The sequence below is a fragment of the Epinephelus lanceolatus genome, chromosome 21 (genome assembly GCF_041903045.1).
Source record: "Epinephelus lanceolatus isolate andai-2023 chromosome 21, ASM4190304v1, whole genome shotgun sequence".
Taxonomy (NCBI): domain Eukaryota; kingdom Metazoa; phylum Chordata; class Actinopteri; order Perciformes; family Serranidae; genus Epinephelus; species Epinephelus lanceolatus.
This window is the reverse complement of record NC_135754.1, coordinates 1,580,691-1,598,505: the sequence shown is the minus strand read 5'-3', so window position 1 is coordinate 1,598,505 and position 17,815 is coordinate 1,580,691. Positions and strand designations below refer to the sequence as shown.

General features: G+C 40.8%; 1 protein-coding gene across 2 annotated transcripts in view; it reads left to right on the top strand.

The window, feature by feature from the left end:
- fasn (fatty acid synthase) overlaps positions 1-17,815 on the top strand; it is a 104,967-nt gene that overhangs the window by 37,622 nt on the left and 49,530 nt on the right. For both annotated transcript variants that reach the window (XM_033612145.2, XM_078163409.1), the window contains 10 exons: positions 5,094-5,294; positions 5,945-6,067; positions 6,512-6,627; positions 6,822-6,956; positions 9,120-9,582; positions 13,877-14,064; positions 14,606-14,795; positions 15,576-15,670; positions 16,538-16,672; positions 17,549-17,752. In XM_033612145.2, coding sequence (XP_033468036.2) covers positions 5,094-5,294; positions 5,945-6,067; positions 6,512-6,627; positions 6,822-6,956; positions 9,120-9,582; positions 13,877-14,064; positions 14,606-14,795; positions 15,576-15,670; positions 16,538-16,672; positions 17,549-17,752 — 1,850 coding nt within the window. The remainder of the gene's footprint in view (positions 1-5,093; positions 5,295-5,944; positions 6,068-6,511; positions 6,628-6,821; positions 6,957-9,119; positions 9,583-13,876; positions 14,065-14,605; positions 14,796-15,575; positions 15,671-16,537; positions 16,673-17,548; positions 17,753-17,815) is intronic.

Below are 17,815 nucleotides of genomic sequence, written 5' to 3'. Positions count from 1 at the left end.
TCGTGTCTAATATAGAAGTGATAACTTAAGACTTTTTTAAGTAGCCCAGTTGGGATGGGGTCTAAGTGACATGTTGATGATTTAGATGAAGAAATCTTTGACGTCAGTTGTTGAAGGGTAATCAGAGAGAAGCAGTCCAAATATATATCAGGTTTTACAGCTGTGTTGAAGTTCCCTGTGTTTCAAGGCAGATTAGTACTGTCTGCGGGTAAGAGGTAATGAATTTAGCCTCCAATAGTTAGAATTTTGTAATTAAAAAAAAGCTCAGAAAATCATTACTTCTGAGGGCTGAAGAAATGCAAGGCTCAATAGAGCTGTGACTCTCTGTCAGCCTGGCTACAGTGCTGTTCTTATTTTTGTATCTTTTTCAAAACTTACCAGTATTTATACCGGCTGGCTATTTTAAAATAAATTGATACAATCATTTTAGATTTCATCTGGGGTTACAAAACATACAGATTATCTAAAAACATTTATTTACGCCCACTCTGGATGGAGGTCTGGGTCTCCCAGTATTTAAAGATTATTATTGGGCAGTTAATGCTCGGGCAATGGTATACTGGCAACTGGGATTTCCAGACCATGAATCACTTAACTCTGCCCCCCTCTGGATAAAACTAGAACTCATATCCTTATTAAAGCCACATGTCTCACTGTCTTCCTTACTATTTACCAATACTGCATCACCTGTTAAATCAGTAAGTCACAGTTTTGTTGTCAGAAATTCACTCAAGATACTCAATCAAATTAAACATGTTTACAAAATTCCTAATGTATCAATATATACACCAATCTGTCAAAATCATGCCTTTGCCCCAGCATTGCTGGACAGTACATTTGCTGCATGGAGTGTAAAAGGTCTTAACTGTATAAATGACTTTGGACACACCTTCTCATTCAATGCGTTTTCTTTATTTTCATGACTATTTACATTGTAGATTCTCACTGAAGGCATCAAAATTATGAATGAACACATGTGGAGTTATGTACTTAACAAAAAAAGGTGAAATAACTGAAAACATGTTTTATATTCTAGTTTCTTCAAAATAGCCACCCTTTGCTCTGATTACTGCTTTGCACACTCTTGGCATTCTCTCCATGAGCTTCAAGAGGTAGTCACCTGAAATGGTTTCCACTTCACAGGTGTGCCTTATCAGGGTTAATTAGTGGAATTTCTTTCTTTATCAATGGGGTTGGGACCATCAGTTGTGTTGTGCAGAAGTCAGGTTAATACACAGCCAACAGCCCTATTGGACAACTCTTAAAATTCATATTATGGCAAGAACCAATCAGCTAACGAAAGAAAAACGAGTGGCTATCATTACTTTAAGAAATGAAGGTCAGTCAGTCCGGAAAATTGCAAAAACTTTAAATGTGTCCCCAAGTGGAGTCGCAAAAACCATCAAGCGCTACAACCAAACTGGCACACATGAGGACCGACCCAGGAAAGGAAGACCAAGAGTCACCTCTGCTTCTGAGGATAAGTTCATCCGAGTCACCAGCCTCAGAAATGGCAAGTTAACAGCAGCTCAGATCGGAGACCAGATGAATGCCACACAGAGTTCTAGCAGCAGACCCATCTCTAGAACAACTGTTAAGAAGAGACTGCGCGAATCAGGCCTTCATGGTCAAATAGCTGCTAGGAAACCACTGCTAAGGAGAGGCAACAAGCAGAAGAGATTTGTTTGGGCCAAGAAACACAAGGAATGGACATTAGACCAGTGGAAATCTGTGCTTTGGTCTGATGAGTCCAAATTTGAGATCTTTGGTTCCAACCGCCATGTCTTTGTGAGACGCAGAAAAGGTGAACGGATGGATTCCACATGCCTGGTTCCCACTGTGAAGCATGGAGGAGGAGGTGTGATGGTGTGGGGGTGTTTTGCTGGTGACACTGTTGGGGATTTATTCAAAATTGAAGGCACACTGAACCAGCATGGCTACCACAGCATCCTGCAGCGACATGCCATCCCATCCGGTTTGCGTTTAGTTGGACGATCATTTATTTTTCAACAGGACAATGACCCCAAACACACCTCCAGGCTGTGTAAGGGCTATTTGACCAAGAGGAGAGTGATGGAGTGCTGCGGCAGATGACCTGGCCTCCACAGTCACCGGACCTGAACCCAATCGAGATGGTTTGGGGTGAGCTGGACCGCAGAGTGAAGGCAAAGGGGCCAACAAGTGCTAAACACCTCTGGGAACTCCTTCAAGACTGTTGGAAAACCATTTCAGGTGACTACCTCTTGAAGCTTATCGAGAGAATGCCAAGAGTGTGCAAAGCAGTAATCAGAGCAAAGGGTAGCTATTTTGAAGAAACTAGAATATAAAACATGTTTTCAGTTATTTCACCTTTTTTTGTTAAGTACATAACTCCACGTGTTCATTCATAGTTCTGATGCCTTCAGTGAGAATCTACAATGTAAATAGTCATGAAAATAAAGAAAACGCATTGAATGAGAAGGTGTGTCCAAACTTTTGGCCTGTACTGTATAATTTGCCTCATTCTAATTTTTTTCATTATATGCAACTTAGGCACTTTGTAAGGGAAAACATTCCCCAGTTTGAATCCAGTTGTGAGAGCTACACCCTCCTGGATCTGCTTTTTCTTTCTCCAGACAGAAAGAAAGTTATTTCCAAGTTTGTAAGTCTCTTTTCCAATGGATCTGAATCATTTTCCATTAAGAAGGCGTGGGAAAGAGAAATGAATGCTGTACTGCCCAACAAAATATGGAAGACTGCACTCTCCTTTGTACACAAGTGCTCAATAAACAGTAGACATAGGTTAATACAGTTCAAAGTAATCCATCGTTTCCATTATAGTAAGGTCATGTTACATAGGTTTTATCCCTCTGTGTCTCCAACTTGTGATAAATGTAAATCAAATGACGCCACTTTGCTGCATCTATTCTGGAACTTTTCACTAATCTTCTCATTTTGGTCAAGTATTTTTTCATTTTTTTCTGGGGTATATGACCGAACACTCTCTCTGGACAGAGACTTAGTTCTTTTTGGATGCTCAGAGGACTCGCTATCTCTTCCTACACACATCCAAACTGTTTTTTTGATGGGCATGATACTAGCAAAAAAACGTATTCTCAAAGACTGGACGACACCTACCCCACCATGCTTTAGAAACTGGCTGTATGAACTTGTTTCAGTTATTCACTTTGAGAAACTGCGACTTAATAACATAAACTGTCAAAAGAAATGGGAATAATCTTGCAATACCTTGACTCAATTTGAACATTTTGTATATGGATTATACTGCTCTGCTCCTATATTATTATTGTTGTTGTTGTTGTTGTTGTTGTGTTGCATTAATAATTTAGTTAATCAGGCTTATGTACCAGTACCTATTCTTACAATAGCCAGACCACTGGATAGTTGATTGAGTGGTTTGAGTAATTTTTTAATGATTTTAGGTTTGTTTGTTTTACTCTTCCTTTTTTTTTTTTTTTTTTTACCTAATATGATTGTTAATATGTTTTAGAGTGTCTGCAACATGAGATCAAGATGATCATTCAGCTGTACATCAGTTACTTGTACTCCTCTCCCTTTGTTTGTGTGTGTGTGTGTGTGTGTGTGTGGGGGGGGGGGGGGGTATGTTATATAAGAACTCAATAAAAACAATAAAAGAAAAAGAAATCAAAAGTTATTAAATAATGGTCTGATAAAGCGAGATTCTGTGGAAAGACTATTGAGTTTTCAGTTTCAATTCCATACGTCAGAACAAGATCGAGGGTGTGGTTAAAACAGTGAGTGGGTTTATGTACACTGTACAGTCTAATAATGAGATAAATGCAGTAGCGAGACAGTCATTATCAACCTCAACATGAATATTAAAATCACAGAAGAGGTGTTAACTTTAGATTTAAATAATTTAGATCGTCGAGGGACAGACACTGTTTTTATAACATGATTGGTGGGTAACTGCACTAGAAGCTAGAGAAACATTTAAGACTGTGACTGTGGGTTGTCAGGGTTTTGAATCACTAATAAACTTAGCCAGGTTTCTAGAGATGAGAGCAGCTCCATCCAAAGTGGGATGAATGCTGTCTCTCCTAATCAGATCATCTCATCACTGGTCAGATTTGGGAGGGGTCCGGAGAAAACTAGTCAGGGTCCAACATGGTTTTTGCATATGCACACACTGACGCAACATTAATTTTTATTGACCAGCAATTGGCGTAACTGCTGCACGGGGGTTGCCGGAGGACAGCTAGCAGAAGCTATGCTCATGAGCACACCTGGAGGTTTGCAGTGACGTATTCAGGCTTCTTTGCCTCCCTTCATCCTCTTCTGATGATCATATATAATTTCACTTTATTATATATTATCTGTATTTATTATTTGTCTTTATTATTATTTATTATTTTTATTATCTGTAGAAAATATGTTCATCTTTGTGGTGCATAGTTGTTACAATGATTAGGCTTATTAACGAATAATGTAATTTACACTTTAGAACACCTGTAAAGTGGAGTGATACATGCAGGGTTAAAAGTCCTAGTGCTTTTGTACTCTATATCAACACTCACGGAATGCCTCATATCCAATGACATGTTTGAAACTAATTGTTGTATAATGTCCTATGATTGATTGCCAGTCTTTTCCCACAAACTGTCATAACTCTTTAACACAGTATTAGATACACTTAGACACAGACGTATGTGACCGATCCTTTGTTTGATAGTATTTAGCCGTTCTGTGGGACTACAGGAAAGCAGATCAGTTTAAAGAGAACTCACTGGTCATGGGTCTGTCTCACTTTTGACCAGTTTTGTATAAATAATCCCAAACAGAATTCCGCTTAAATTATTGCTGACATCAGCATTACTGTCTATCGCTATGTTTTTTAAGCAGACCTGGATGTAGATGCAGACTGAAATATTCAAAACATTTGCTGTTATCAAAATGGATTTAGTGGATTGTTGAGCTTTAGCAGAGGCATGCACTGTTTAGTGCGTATTCATTGGAAGTGATGTAATTTAGCTACCTTGAACCAATCCACATCTTGAATGCCCACATGTACTCATTGGTTTCTTGTTCAGTAGATGTGTTTTCTAACTCAAAGCCACTATCCTCTCGTCCAGGCCCCAGCACTGCCATCGATACAGCCTGCTCCTCCAGCCTGCTGGCTTTAGAAAACGCCTTCCACGCTATTCGCCAGGGCCACTGTGATGCTGCTCTGGTGGGGGGAGTTAACCTGCTGCTCAAACCAAACACCTCGGTGCAGTTCATGAAACTGGGCATGCTTAGTCCTGAGGGGACCTGCAAGTCCTTTGACTCATCAGGTAAAAGAAAGTGGCGGGGTTTAAGACTCCAGCCATGTGCAGAAAAGTCCCTTGGTTGAATCCAGCTGTAAAGCTTTGTCTCATCTCTCTCTCCTTTGTTTACTGTCATCTCCCCACCTTCTCTCACTATCAAATAAAGGAAATGCCTTCAGGCAGGATTTTGTTTTCAGATCTGTGGCCTAGTTTAAGTATAATCTTATACAGTTAAATTAAAATTATTTTTAATAAATTTGAGTACCTGGTCCTCACAGACAGAGTAGTTACAGTACTGGACCTAGCTGGCTGATGAATGTTATTATCATTACAATGTATACATATTTATTAATTACTGTCAAAAATTATCCCACTTTTTGTGTTTGTTACTATGAGGTCAATTGAACTCTGCTTTAGGTCCCCTTTGAAATATTGTACAGCACTCTAACCAAGTCTGTAACATTCATCAGTATATTTACATCAGCAGCTCTGTTTCTCATCACACATCTTTGATCTGAAAGCTTTTTCACCACTATTTACTAAGAAAAAGTCATAATGATTGAACTGAGTATTATGTAATATTAGCACTTGTTAATACACTCTATGTTCATTTGTGTGTGCAATACAATATCAAGTTTATATATTTTTTTATTTATTTCTATCATTTTGTTGTCCAGGAAATGGATACTGCCGTTCTGAGGCAGCGGTGGCAGTGCTACTGACCAAACGGTCTGTAGCTAAAAGGGTCTACGCCATAGTGGTCAATGCTGGCAACAACACAGATGGATACAAAGAGCAGGGTGAGGAAGCACACTGTCATAGTCTGTGGTCTCTAAACTCATGCCGTGTGACACAGGAGCACAGAGATCTCACTGAACCTATAGAGATACTCGAGAAAGATGGGATGATGACCTGTAGAGAAGTTTGAATGGTTTGAATGCTAGAAAAAGATTTTTAAATGTTAAAATTTGAATTAATCTACCAGTTTTTTACCCAGTTAATCAGTTCAACAACAGCTGAAAGAAACAAAAAGAGCTTCTTGTGTTGCACACATTCTTTGAACATCAACTATAAGGTCCAAATTGGGTCACAACTCTTAAACAGCAAACCAAAATAGCAGAATTGAACAGAAATGTCAGTTGGTGAAGATTTGTGATGTAAATGTGTGAGTACAATAGCAGTTAGCCAGCAGTTCTGGTATTGGGTTCCATACTAATCCTGACACACTCCTGTTGCTCCCTAAGGTGTAACATTCCCTTCAGGTGAGATGCAGCAGAGACTGGTTCGTTCTCTTTACCAGGAGGCAAATATAAGTCCTGAGCAGGTGGAATATGTTGAAGCCCATGGCACAGGAACAAAGGTCAGTGCATACAGCAGTCTAGTTTTTTAATCACATGCTTAGCCTGTATTCAGTGCTGGTCTTTGCATTGCAAGACAAATAGTTGATAAGAAAACTTAATTTTCACAAACACTTCTACTTGATCTTCACAAATACTTCTAATGTCACACATCAGGAGAGTCTTACATCTGTGTCACTCTGCTCTCTACATACAGGTCGGCGACCCACAGGAAGTGAATGGCATTGTGAGTGTGTTCTGCCAATCAAAGCGGGAGCCTCTGCTCATTGGCTCTACCAAGTCCAACATGGGCCATCCAGAACCGGCCTCTGGTCTGGCTGCACTAGCTAAGGTGAGAGTGATAGCACTCCTGCCATCTGTTGCTCTCAAGATTCAAAACAACAACATGCTTTTTCATAGTGTTTTGTCTTTTGCAATTGAATTGTTATTGTTCAGTCCATGTCTGGAATCAAAGTGTTTCTACCTGTTGTGAATGTCCACACTGGAAGGTAGGGTGAGAAACTTGCTGTCATAGCCTCTTCCTGGCTGCACCCCACTGCCTGTCTGATCTCTGATCAGACTGTCTGACTGTATCTTCTGGAAGACATTCATTGTGTTGTTCACACAAAACGTGACTGATGTTGTTGTGTGAGGAATGAAGAAAGAGGGCTTGAAGGGAGGTTCAAACTTCACCTGCTTTTACATCTTAACACATCTGACCAAGCTCTGAGTAAAGTGAAAGGGAGTGACAGATGTTTAAGGGGGTTAAGTTCTTTAAAGACGTGGAACATGTTACGTTACTGGCTTCATTGAGCTGTTAAGCTTTTTATCATGACAGGACATTTATGGAAAGAGATGAGTACAAACATTTAATCATTCGAAGGAAGCTTACATTACTGATTTTAACTTATTTTGTGGTTGAAGTGTTAATTGCCTTTGTGTGCTTTCTTTACTAATGAATCTCATAATATGGAAATGTGTTCACTTATAAAGAGTAAAGGGCTGTGCACCTGCCACATCTTCAAGCACCTGGAAAGTGCATGGTTGGGCGCTTGGTGTTACGTTTGTGCCTACTCTGTGCCAAGTTTCAAGGGCGCAGAGGCAGGTTGTGCGTCTGAGGTTCCTAAGCAACCATAACCAGCACCTTATCAATTAAGTTCAATTCAACAGAACCTTATATATCCCAAAGGAAATGCTCTCTGCCAATTTGGCATATGGATAAGGATAATGTACATAATTGTTGTGGTGAATTAATGAATGCAGTTGGGGGGATTGTTGGCAAATGTTTTAAAAAGCCTAGGAACTCAAATAGAAAATCCTCTTTACCTTGGGTAAATGAGTCCATTCGAAAACTAATGAAACAGCGGGGTCTGGCTCTACAAACTGTAATGAAAAGCTGCTTAAATAATGACATGGCTATATATAAAGGGCTAAGAAATTGTGTTTGTAAAGAATTAAGAAATGCAAAAGCTGAATATATATATATCTGTAATCACAGGGGGAAGAGGAAATTGTTCTGCAATGTGGAAACAAATTAATAGTTTAATAAAGCCATTAGGCAAATCAATAACAAGAATATGTGAACTTAAAATTGGGAACCAGTCAGCTTCTGACAGTAAATTGCTCATGTATTCAATAACTTTTTTGTTTCCTCTGTCGAGGAACTCGCCAATAACTTTAAAGTTCACAATATGGAGCTATCTGACCCAAATAATGTATTTGATAATGTCTTTACATTACAGCAAACAAATCAGCAATTATTGATAAACTTACCAATAGCCACTCAAAAGATTTCTTACACCTGGACACTGCCTTTCTGAAAAGACACAAGAACACTTTGGCAACACCTCTCACTCATCTAGTCAACCTTTCTCTTACTATTGGGATCTTTCCCAGTAAATGGAAACTGGCCCGTGTCATACCCATCTTTAAATCAGGAACAGTTGATCAGACATGTAATTATAGGCCAGTCAGTGTATTACCTGTATTTTCCAAGGTCCTTGAAAAAGTTGTTGCTCATCAGTTGTTCACATATGTAGAATCAAACAATCATCTGCATCCCCTACAGTTTGGCTTCCGTCTGAGTTACTCCACAGAGACTGCTAACTGCTGTCTTGTAGAACAGCTCAAATCTTCAATTGTAATTGTAAAGGTGAAATAGTTGGGACAGTCTTTCTGGTCAGTCACAGTCACATGACATTTTTAACAATGTAAAGTTGGCTGATTCACAATGTTATAGTCAGTCTATTAAACAGATTTTCTTTTCTTTATTTCTTCATAGGAGATGATTTACTGCACTTATGTGAGAAATGTTTTACAGTGATCTCAAGTACAAGATACATGTGCTCTTTTTGAAAGGAAAGACGCAGGGCGTGTTTGAGACCAAATAAACTACAGAAAAAAAAGGAAGTGATAATCGAATTGAAGCTATCAGAGTTATTTTGACCATACTATAATTCTGCTGTGGTGTCTTGTCTCTTTTAACTTCATTGGTTGTTTTTCATCCCACATGCAGGTGGTGCTTTCTTTGGAGCGAGGAGTCTGGGCTCCCAACCTGCACTTCAAAAATCCTAACCCTGACATTCCAGCCCTCACTGATGGTCGGGTTCAAGTCGTTGACCAGCCTATTCCCATCCGAGGCGGCATTGTAGGCATTAACTCCTTTGGATTTGGAGGTTCAAATGTTCATGTGATCCTTCGTCCAGCTGAGAAACCAGCTGATGCAAGTGCACTGCCCAGGACGGTTCCCAGGGTGCTTCAGGCCTGTGGACGGACAGAGGACGCAGTGAAGGCCGTTCTCCAAAAGGGGAAGGAACATGCTGCAGATGACAGCTTCCTGTCTTTACTCAATGAGGTTTCAGGAGTTCCAACTGCTAGCATGCCCTACCGAGGCTACACTTTGATTGGCTCTCAGAGTGACGTCATGGAGGTGCAACAGGTGCTGGCCACTGGCAAACCACTCTGGTACATCTGTTCAGGTGAGCCATCAAACAAATAAACAAACAGGTAGATGAAATACAGATTTCATTTTATTTACTTTGAATGAGTTTGCCACTAATTGCTTTTTATGCCTTCGTGCCCGCGATATCTATGGCTGGAGGTATGATGTGTTCTGTTGTGCGTCCATGTGTACATCTGTCCCATTCTCATGAACACAATATCTCAAGAATACCTTGAGGGAAGTTCTTTTTGGCACAAACGTCCACCTGGACTTGACGATGAACAGATTAGATTTTGTCAGTCAAAGGTCAAGGTCACTGTTACCTTGTCTGTCTCATTCTTGTGAGCACAATGGCCTCTAGTTTTGCAGACCGGGCCAGGTGGAGGCGCAGTACGCCTGCGCTTCGCCAACTGGGTGTGGCCAGGCGGATTTTGCAAGTTTGGCACACCGTGCGCACTGGCGCGGCTACTCCTCGTTCCCACCTCCGTCCCTCCTACCTGCACAAGTCGGAAAGAGGGAGGAGAGAAGGCGTGGAGTGGGTTTTACACAGCCGATTCACATCACACCAATCAAATGAGCCCCTCTCCTCGCCCTTAAATGCGTCGCGTGAAGGCGTAATGAGAGTTTACTCAATTCGCCATAGCAGAAGAGAGCAGCAGCGTCAGACAGCCAGACTTCTCCCAGGAGGAAACTGATGTTTTGGTCCAGGAGGTCCAAGCTGGCAGTGTCCGAATATATGGAACTGCGAGCAGACCTCCACGGGCTGATGATGCAAAGGTAGCCTGGGAGGAGATCACCACAATTGTAAATCAGTGTTGCCCGGATACACTGAGAACCGTTGCCCAGTGCAAAAAACGGTTCAATGATGTTAGAAGAAGGGCCAAACAAAAGCTCTCTGAGCACAGGAGGCAGACGGGGGCAGCAGACGGGCCCGGGTGCAGCCACGGGACCAGCCCTTCCTGGACCTTCAGGCGGGGGGGTTCAGGATGCTGGACAGGGAGCTGGGCTGTCTAACCTCCCGGGTCCAGGGGTTAGAGGCTCAGCTCCAAGGAGTGGAAGACCGGCTCCGGGGTGTGAGTGATAGGCTGCTCCCGCTGGCCTCGATTGACGCCAGCCTGCGTCGGCTGGCGGATGCAGCCGAGCGCCTGCTGCTGCAGGGTGCAGCCACGGTCCCCGCACCCAGGTGGCCATTAAAGGGAAATTTCGGTTTATTTCAACCTGTCTCCTATCGTCCTAAATTTGTTTCAAGTGACTAGTGACATAAAAATAATAGTTAGCATGTTAGCCGTTAGCCTAGATACAGCCGGGGCGCATAGTAGCGTCAGACCTGTTAAAACGTAAGTGAAAGGGCAACCTTCAAGTGCAAAGTTAGTCCACTAAACAAGCTTTTTTCCCACAGAGACCGCCTCATATCATTAGGATAAATGTCAGAGAACATATAGAAAACGACATGTAAAGGTGTTGTCTTACCTTACCGGTGTGCTGCCATGTTTGTTTACCATTTAGCTCTGCTTTCCAAAGCGCGGCCGAAATATCACGAGAACAAACAGCGATCTCATACCGTGCCTGAAATCTCACGTTAAGCAAGAACATTTCAACATTTTTATAGGCAATCACATGAAGCACGTAAACCCTTAAGACACCGAACATAACTTACAATTTGTTGACAGCGTTTCTGTCATGCGTGCATGCTCTCTCTTTCTTTCTCGCAGTCTCAGTTTGTTTCTTTTCTTTTGACTTTTCTAAGATGACGGATGCTGAATATATACTACTCCCTATCTGATGCTGTGGCTGTTTGTGGTTGGCTGAGAGGGATGTGAACTCATTAGTTTGCAGCTGTGTTAATCAAATCAGGTTGGGTTTCCATTACGCGTGCCAAACGTGCCTAACGGTCCCAATCCCCTTTGATCTGACATCAGATGTGACGGGCATTTATGTGCTGATTGCAGATAGTTGCATTGAATAGTGGTTTTTGTGGGTATTTATTGCATTGTTAATGTGGCTGACATTCTGGAAACCTGCCTGAGTTTTTGGTGACGTGTGTGCACTGTCTACCGGTCAGCCAAACTTCTGCTACACCAGCTGCGCTCCACCTGCGCTGATAGTAGACCTGGTTTCAGCTGGTGAGCGTTTAGCGCACCTTTGGCGAAGCCTTTTGGCACGAAACTGTCACTGCACCAAGCTGGATTTGTCGACACCTCCCCTTGCTGCATCTGCCACACCCATCTCAGCGCACCTTGGTCTGCCAAACTACCAAACTGAGCACGCCTCGGATTGCGCTGCTCGAAACTAGCTCTGCGCGGGGTTCGCCACCCTGCGCCGCGCCGGGAAACTAGAGGCCAATGTCTCAAGTACACCTTAAGGGAATTTCTTCAAATTTGGCACAAACATCCTCTTTGAATCACAGATTAACTGATAAGAATTTGGTGGTCAAAGGTCAAGGTCAGTGTGACATTGCCTCCGCCTCATTCTTAAAGAAGACAAGAATGAACAATTCCTTGAGTGAGTTTTCTCAAATTTGGCACAAATGGTCTAAAGAATGAACTGCTGAGAATTCCGTTGTTGAAGGTAAAGGTCTCTGTGTCATCACAAAATATGTTTTGGCCATAACTGAAGAATCTATATGCTAATTAAAATTTCATACAAATTAAACACTTTTCTGGTCCATACTCAAAATCATATCTCAGGAACAAAAGGGGAGATATTTGGTCAGATACTTAATTTGGTGACTCTAATCTTGAAACTGTGCTGATTGTATAAATCTTCTGTGCTTCCGGTGTGAAGATGTGTGAAGCATCCATGTTTTTACAGACATGGATTTAAACTCTAAGAGAAAGTAGACTGGTGCATGGAGGCATACAACCACGGGGCAGTAATTCTAGTTATTCTCATTGCTTTTTATTATCTAAAGAGCAAGATGTCTTAAATCTTAAGTACACTCAAGAGTTCAGTTTGTGGAGTATCAGAGTATCTGGAAACAGATGTTGCTGTTGATTTGTTGTTTGTCATTTTTCAATACTGTGAGCAACACAGATGAAATTCTATTCACCTCCACTGTATCAAGGGAAAGCAGTAAAGGCAGAGAGAGAGACAGCTTAAAACTTGATAAGTGAAACCAAAATGAGGGCAAATTGATTCTTAGATGCATCACAATGCGGACGTGAATGAGTCGGCATTAATCAACAACCAGTTGGTCTTCCTGAGGTTTCTATCATCCCCCCCCCCCCCCCCCCCCCCCGTTAAAGGTTTTTTTGGGGGGAGGGTCCTAAGGACAGAGGTATGTCATCTGAGGCAAATTGTGATTTGTGATATTGGGCTTTATAAATGAAATTGATTGATTGATTGATTGATTGATTATGTAAATGTTTGTTCATAATATGATGTTGAAGTTTATGTCTAAATGGTTACATTCACAAGACGAACATGAAGTATATTGTGAATATGTACTTACACTACCGCCCAGAGACTAACATTAACGAGAGGAGCAGCGATCAGCAACCAACACACGCTACAGCATTAACCAAATTAAAACACCTCTGTGGTGAAGAAAATAACTCTCTGCTCAGTCTGTTTTACCTTTAAAAACCCCTTGCCTGGCCTGTACAGTGTCTTGGCTTTCACCAGCATTAACAGAGAGAAAGGCTGCTCCTAGCTCCTCTGTTGGCATAATGTCAATAACAACACAGCGGCTGTGGCGGAGCACTCCACCTCCCCCTTGTGTTATTCTTATGCACACAGGAGATTGTAAGGTGCTTTCAGATTAATTAATTAATTATTCAATGCAGTTAACATTTTAAAATAAAAAGGATACGGACCATATATTATTGAGTAGAGCATGAATTGCATACTGTTTCAGGGGAAATATTACAGTACGCTATGCAAACACTGGATCCTACGCAGGTGTGTGTATATCCCGTATATGTGTATATCCCACAGTGGATGCTATATGCTATGCTATGCTATATTTTATTTTAAAAGAAAGAGAAAAATAAATCATATGTTGAAATCAAACATTTCGATGTAATGTGATGCATCGATCGAATCGTTACCCTCTGAATCATAAATGAATCATGAGGTGCCTGAAGATTCCTACCCCTAATAGACAGATACCAACAGTAAAGTGAGAATTTGTAATTCAGGTGAAGTGACCTATTAATAATTTCTGTAGAACTGAGCAGAATTTAACAACTATTGTGTGTGCCATTGGAAACAGTGTTTGTCTGTTGGGATTTTTGGCACATTTGACTTTAAAGATTAACTGATCTCCTCGGTCTTTTAAGTGACTGATGGTTTACTGGATTAAGGTGTGTGACTGTTTATTGTATTAACAGGTATGGGAACACAGTGGGCAGGTATGGGTCGCAGTCTCATGCAGCTGCCAGACTTCAGAGAGTCTATTCTGCGGTCAGACATAGCCCTGAAGGACACCGGCCTGGTTGTGTCTTGCCTGCTCATGGATGCAGATGACACCACCTTTGAAGACACTGTCCATGCCTTTGTTGGCCTCGCCGCCATACAGGTAGAGTAGAAACTCCATGTGTGAACGGGGAACTCTGGCATTGGTGTCATTTTGATAATGGACCACAGGAGAGAAGCCTTCACACTAAGTGCTGATGGAAATATGTTGACTTGTATTTAGATATTAGTTCTTTTATGTATCTTACCAAAGTTACATATTTGGAAACTCAAAACTTCTACATGTACCTCTCATCTTACTGATATCTCATTACATGTCAGAGATGGTATATCTCAAGTGGTTTATTCTAGTATAATAAATTTGACAACAACAATCATATATTTCCATATGGTATCTGGGATACACTTGCTTGCTTATATAAAGAAAAACAGTAAGGGACAGAACACTGAGGGTCAGCACATCTGCGTTTATTCTACCATGCAGCGTAAAACAAAATCTGACTAAACAGAAAGGCAATTATAAAATCATGATAAACAACTAAGTCCTAGAAACAACCCAAAAGATGTCTAAACTCTGCCTCCCCAAATAAATAAATAACTTACACATGAAAGGTATCTCATGTGTGTTGTGTGGTTCCCTACAGATAGCTCAGATCGACCTGCTCACTAAGCTGGGTCTGCAGCCTGATGGTATCATAGGACACTCAGTGGGAGAGCTAGCCTGTGGCTACGCTGATGGCTCCCTCACCCACAGTGAAGCCATCCTGGCTGCCTACTGGAGAGGCCGCTGCATCAAGGAGGCCAACCTTCCTCCAGGAGGCATGGCTGCAGTGGGTAAGAGAGAGCAGTGATTCTTTACCACATTTCAACAGCTGATATCATTAAATATGTTGTCTCGTTTGGAATGAAAACCTTTGTAGTCTGTCATCTAAGGGTTTTTTTTTTTTCAATGCTATAATCTATGTGAAAGAGTAAGTCAGGATTTCTAAACTAAATAAATCAAAATAAAAAAGGTTTTAGGTGAAGTTTGGAAGGAAGCTTTAATAGTTTTAAATTTCTGTGATGGTGACTTCTGGTGAAATCTGTTACAGTGTACTGTATGTAATTATGTTATTATGATATTATCATGATTATAATTTAAATTATGCTTTTTCTGTAAATGTCTGTAGAAAGTAAAAATGAAGTCTTATCCTGAGTACTATAGAGTACCGAGTACTGTCAATTATTGAGAGGTCTCACTCCTCTCACTGGGCTCAGTTTTTGTGGCTTCATGCAGATTAGCAAAAATGTGCTTACTTTATAGCACAATAGGATGTTACATTCTGCAAACAATCCCACTATGCAATGAGTTGCATTTCATAGATGTGACCTTACATCTGGCATTAATAATGTGAAATGATAATAATTCATGATCTCAATCTATTGCTTACTATAGAGTAAATGAGTTTCTGTTATATAGAGTAAACAATTGTATGGAGAGCAGTGAACAAAGATGATTTTGGACTGATGAGATGAAAACAAAAGTCTAAAGTACCTCTTTCGCAGCAGTCATCTCAACACATCAAACTAAGAGAATTGTTAATTCCACAAAATCTATCGCTGTCTGTTTTCCAGGGTTGACCTGGGAGGAGTGTATGGCTCAATGTCCTAACGGAGTGGTTCCTGCCTGCCACAATGCTGAGGATACTGTCACCATCTCCGGTCCACAGGTCAAACATTCTAGGAGACTTTTGCTTTTATAGTGTTGTTAACACGCAGAGAACCTGAATTTTACACTGTGACAACACTGAGCCAGCTTAATGCTTGGAATATTTTTATTTCCATTTGCTCACATGATGTTAATTTTGTAACTATACCTGTTTTTCAGGATTTTAGCTGTATCCTAGAAATTGCAAAATAGGTAAAACTTTGTAATTTATACAAAACTTTTCATGACTAGGCTTTAACAGGGAACACCACCAAAGTGAAGAATTGCCGTATGTTATTTACATGGCAAAGGAAAGTACTCAGAACATTACCCTCAGTGTCATCTAGAACATCGTTCACCATTCATTATCAATGGAGCAGCTCCACACTTTATAACTGATGACATTACAAGTTTGTTTTTAGCACTTTAGTGTTTGCATTTGAGAAGGAGTTGCTCATGTGTACTAATATTGTGGACTATTTTAGACCATAGGAATAATGTATGAATTTTGAAAAATGGCTGTAGTTCCTTTTTAAATCTTGTTGAATACTACAGGTTGGAAGACACTGTTGTGGAAAATTGTGCACATAGCTAAGCAAATGAATCAGCAAACTTACAAGACCTTCACTTTTAGATAAAAATTGTAACTTTTTTTAGCAGAGAGAAAGACAGGAAGTCAGAAGAGGAATATAGTAGTTGATCAACAGCAACAAAACAACAACACAAACGATGCCAGGATGCTTTAAACTATGTAAAAACACTGTCAGATTGTATAAACATAATAGCACCTCTATTATCTAATGTTAGTGTGAATACACTGACCTATCCAGTTTTTCCTAGTAGCAGAGTGTTGTGTCTTGACAGGTGTGGTGTGTGTGTGTTTTATTAGGAAGCAATCAGTAAGTTTGTGTCTGAGCTGAAAGAGCAAGGAGTCTTTGCCAAGGAGGTTCGCAGCGCTGGTGTCGCTTTCCACTCATACTACATGGCCTCCATCGCTCCAATCCTGCTGGCTGCCCTGAAGAATGTACGTGGCTCTGCAGTCTAGCTTTGACTCTTGCTGTCACACTGACAGCTACTAGAGGTCTTGGAAACACAGTTTCACTTTCATTTGGTGTATTACTATATAAAATGCACTATTTCATGTATTATCTTTGGTATGTTATTTTTATGCCTCTGTGCCAGTGATAGCCGTGGCTGAAGGCATTATGTTTTCAGGTTGTCCACCTGTCTGTACATACATACATCCCTCTGTCTGTCCCATTCTTGTGAACGTAATATCTCAAGAACGCCTTGAGGGATTTTTTTTTTTCAAATTTGGCACAAACGTCCCCTTGGACTCAAGGATGAACTGATCAGATGTTGGTGGTCAAAGGTTAAGGTCACTGCAACCACACAAAATATGTTTTTGGCCAAAACTCAAGAATGAATACACTCAGTATGACAACATTTTACAGAAATGTCAAACAGGATTATATGATGAAGTAATCACATTATATATCCAAAAGTTCAAAAGTCAGCTTCACTGTGACATCATAATGATCTGCTAAAACACTTTTCTGGCCATGATTCAACGTCATATCTCAGGAACAGAGAGGGAGACATACTGAATCTTGGGTGTCCACCTTGAAACTGTGGAAATTCAAATTCTAGTTTTAAATCATACATGTTATTATCATTTTATCTGCTTATTTTCTGTAAATCATTTTTTGAAATTTCTTCTTTTTTTGACATTTCTTTTTGATATTTTTTGACATTTCTTCTTTCGCTGCTGCATTCTGCCCCTGTCCTACCAGGCAACTTGGCACATCAGATTATTATGTCCATTATTATAACCATAGGCATGCAGCATGGCAGGTATTTGAATACTGATAAATAATTTAAAATGTAATCTTGTTTGTAGGTGATCAAGGAGCCATGTCAGCGTTCATCCCGCTGGGTGAGCACCAGCATCCCTCAGTCAGAGTGGGACTCTCCTCTCGCTCTGTACAGCTCAGCTGACTACCATGTCAACAACTTGGTGAGCCCTGTGCTGTTCCATGAGGGTCTCAGTCTGGTGCCTGAAAATGCTGTTGTGGTGGAGATAGCACCTCATGCTCTGCTGCAGGTACGCACAGCAAGTTGTTGCTGGACCACGAACTACATTAGCACATCCTGACTCTTTTGACAG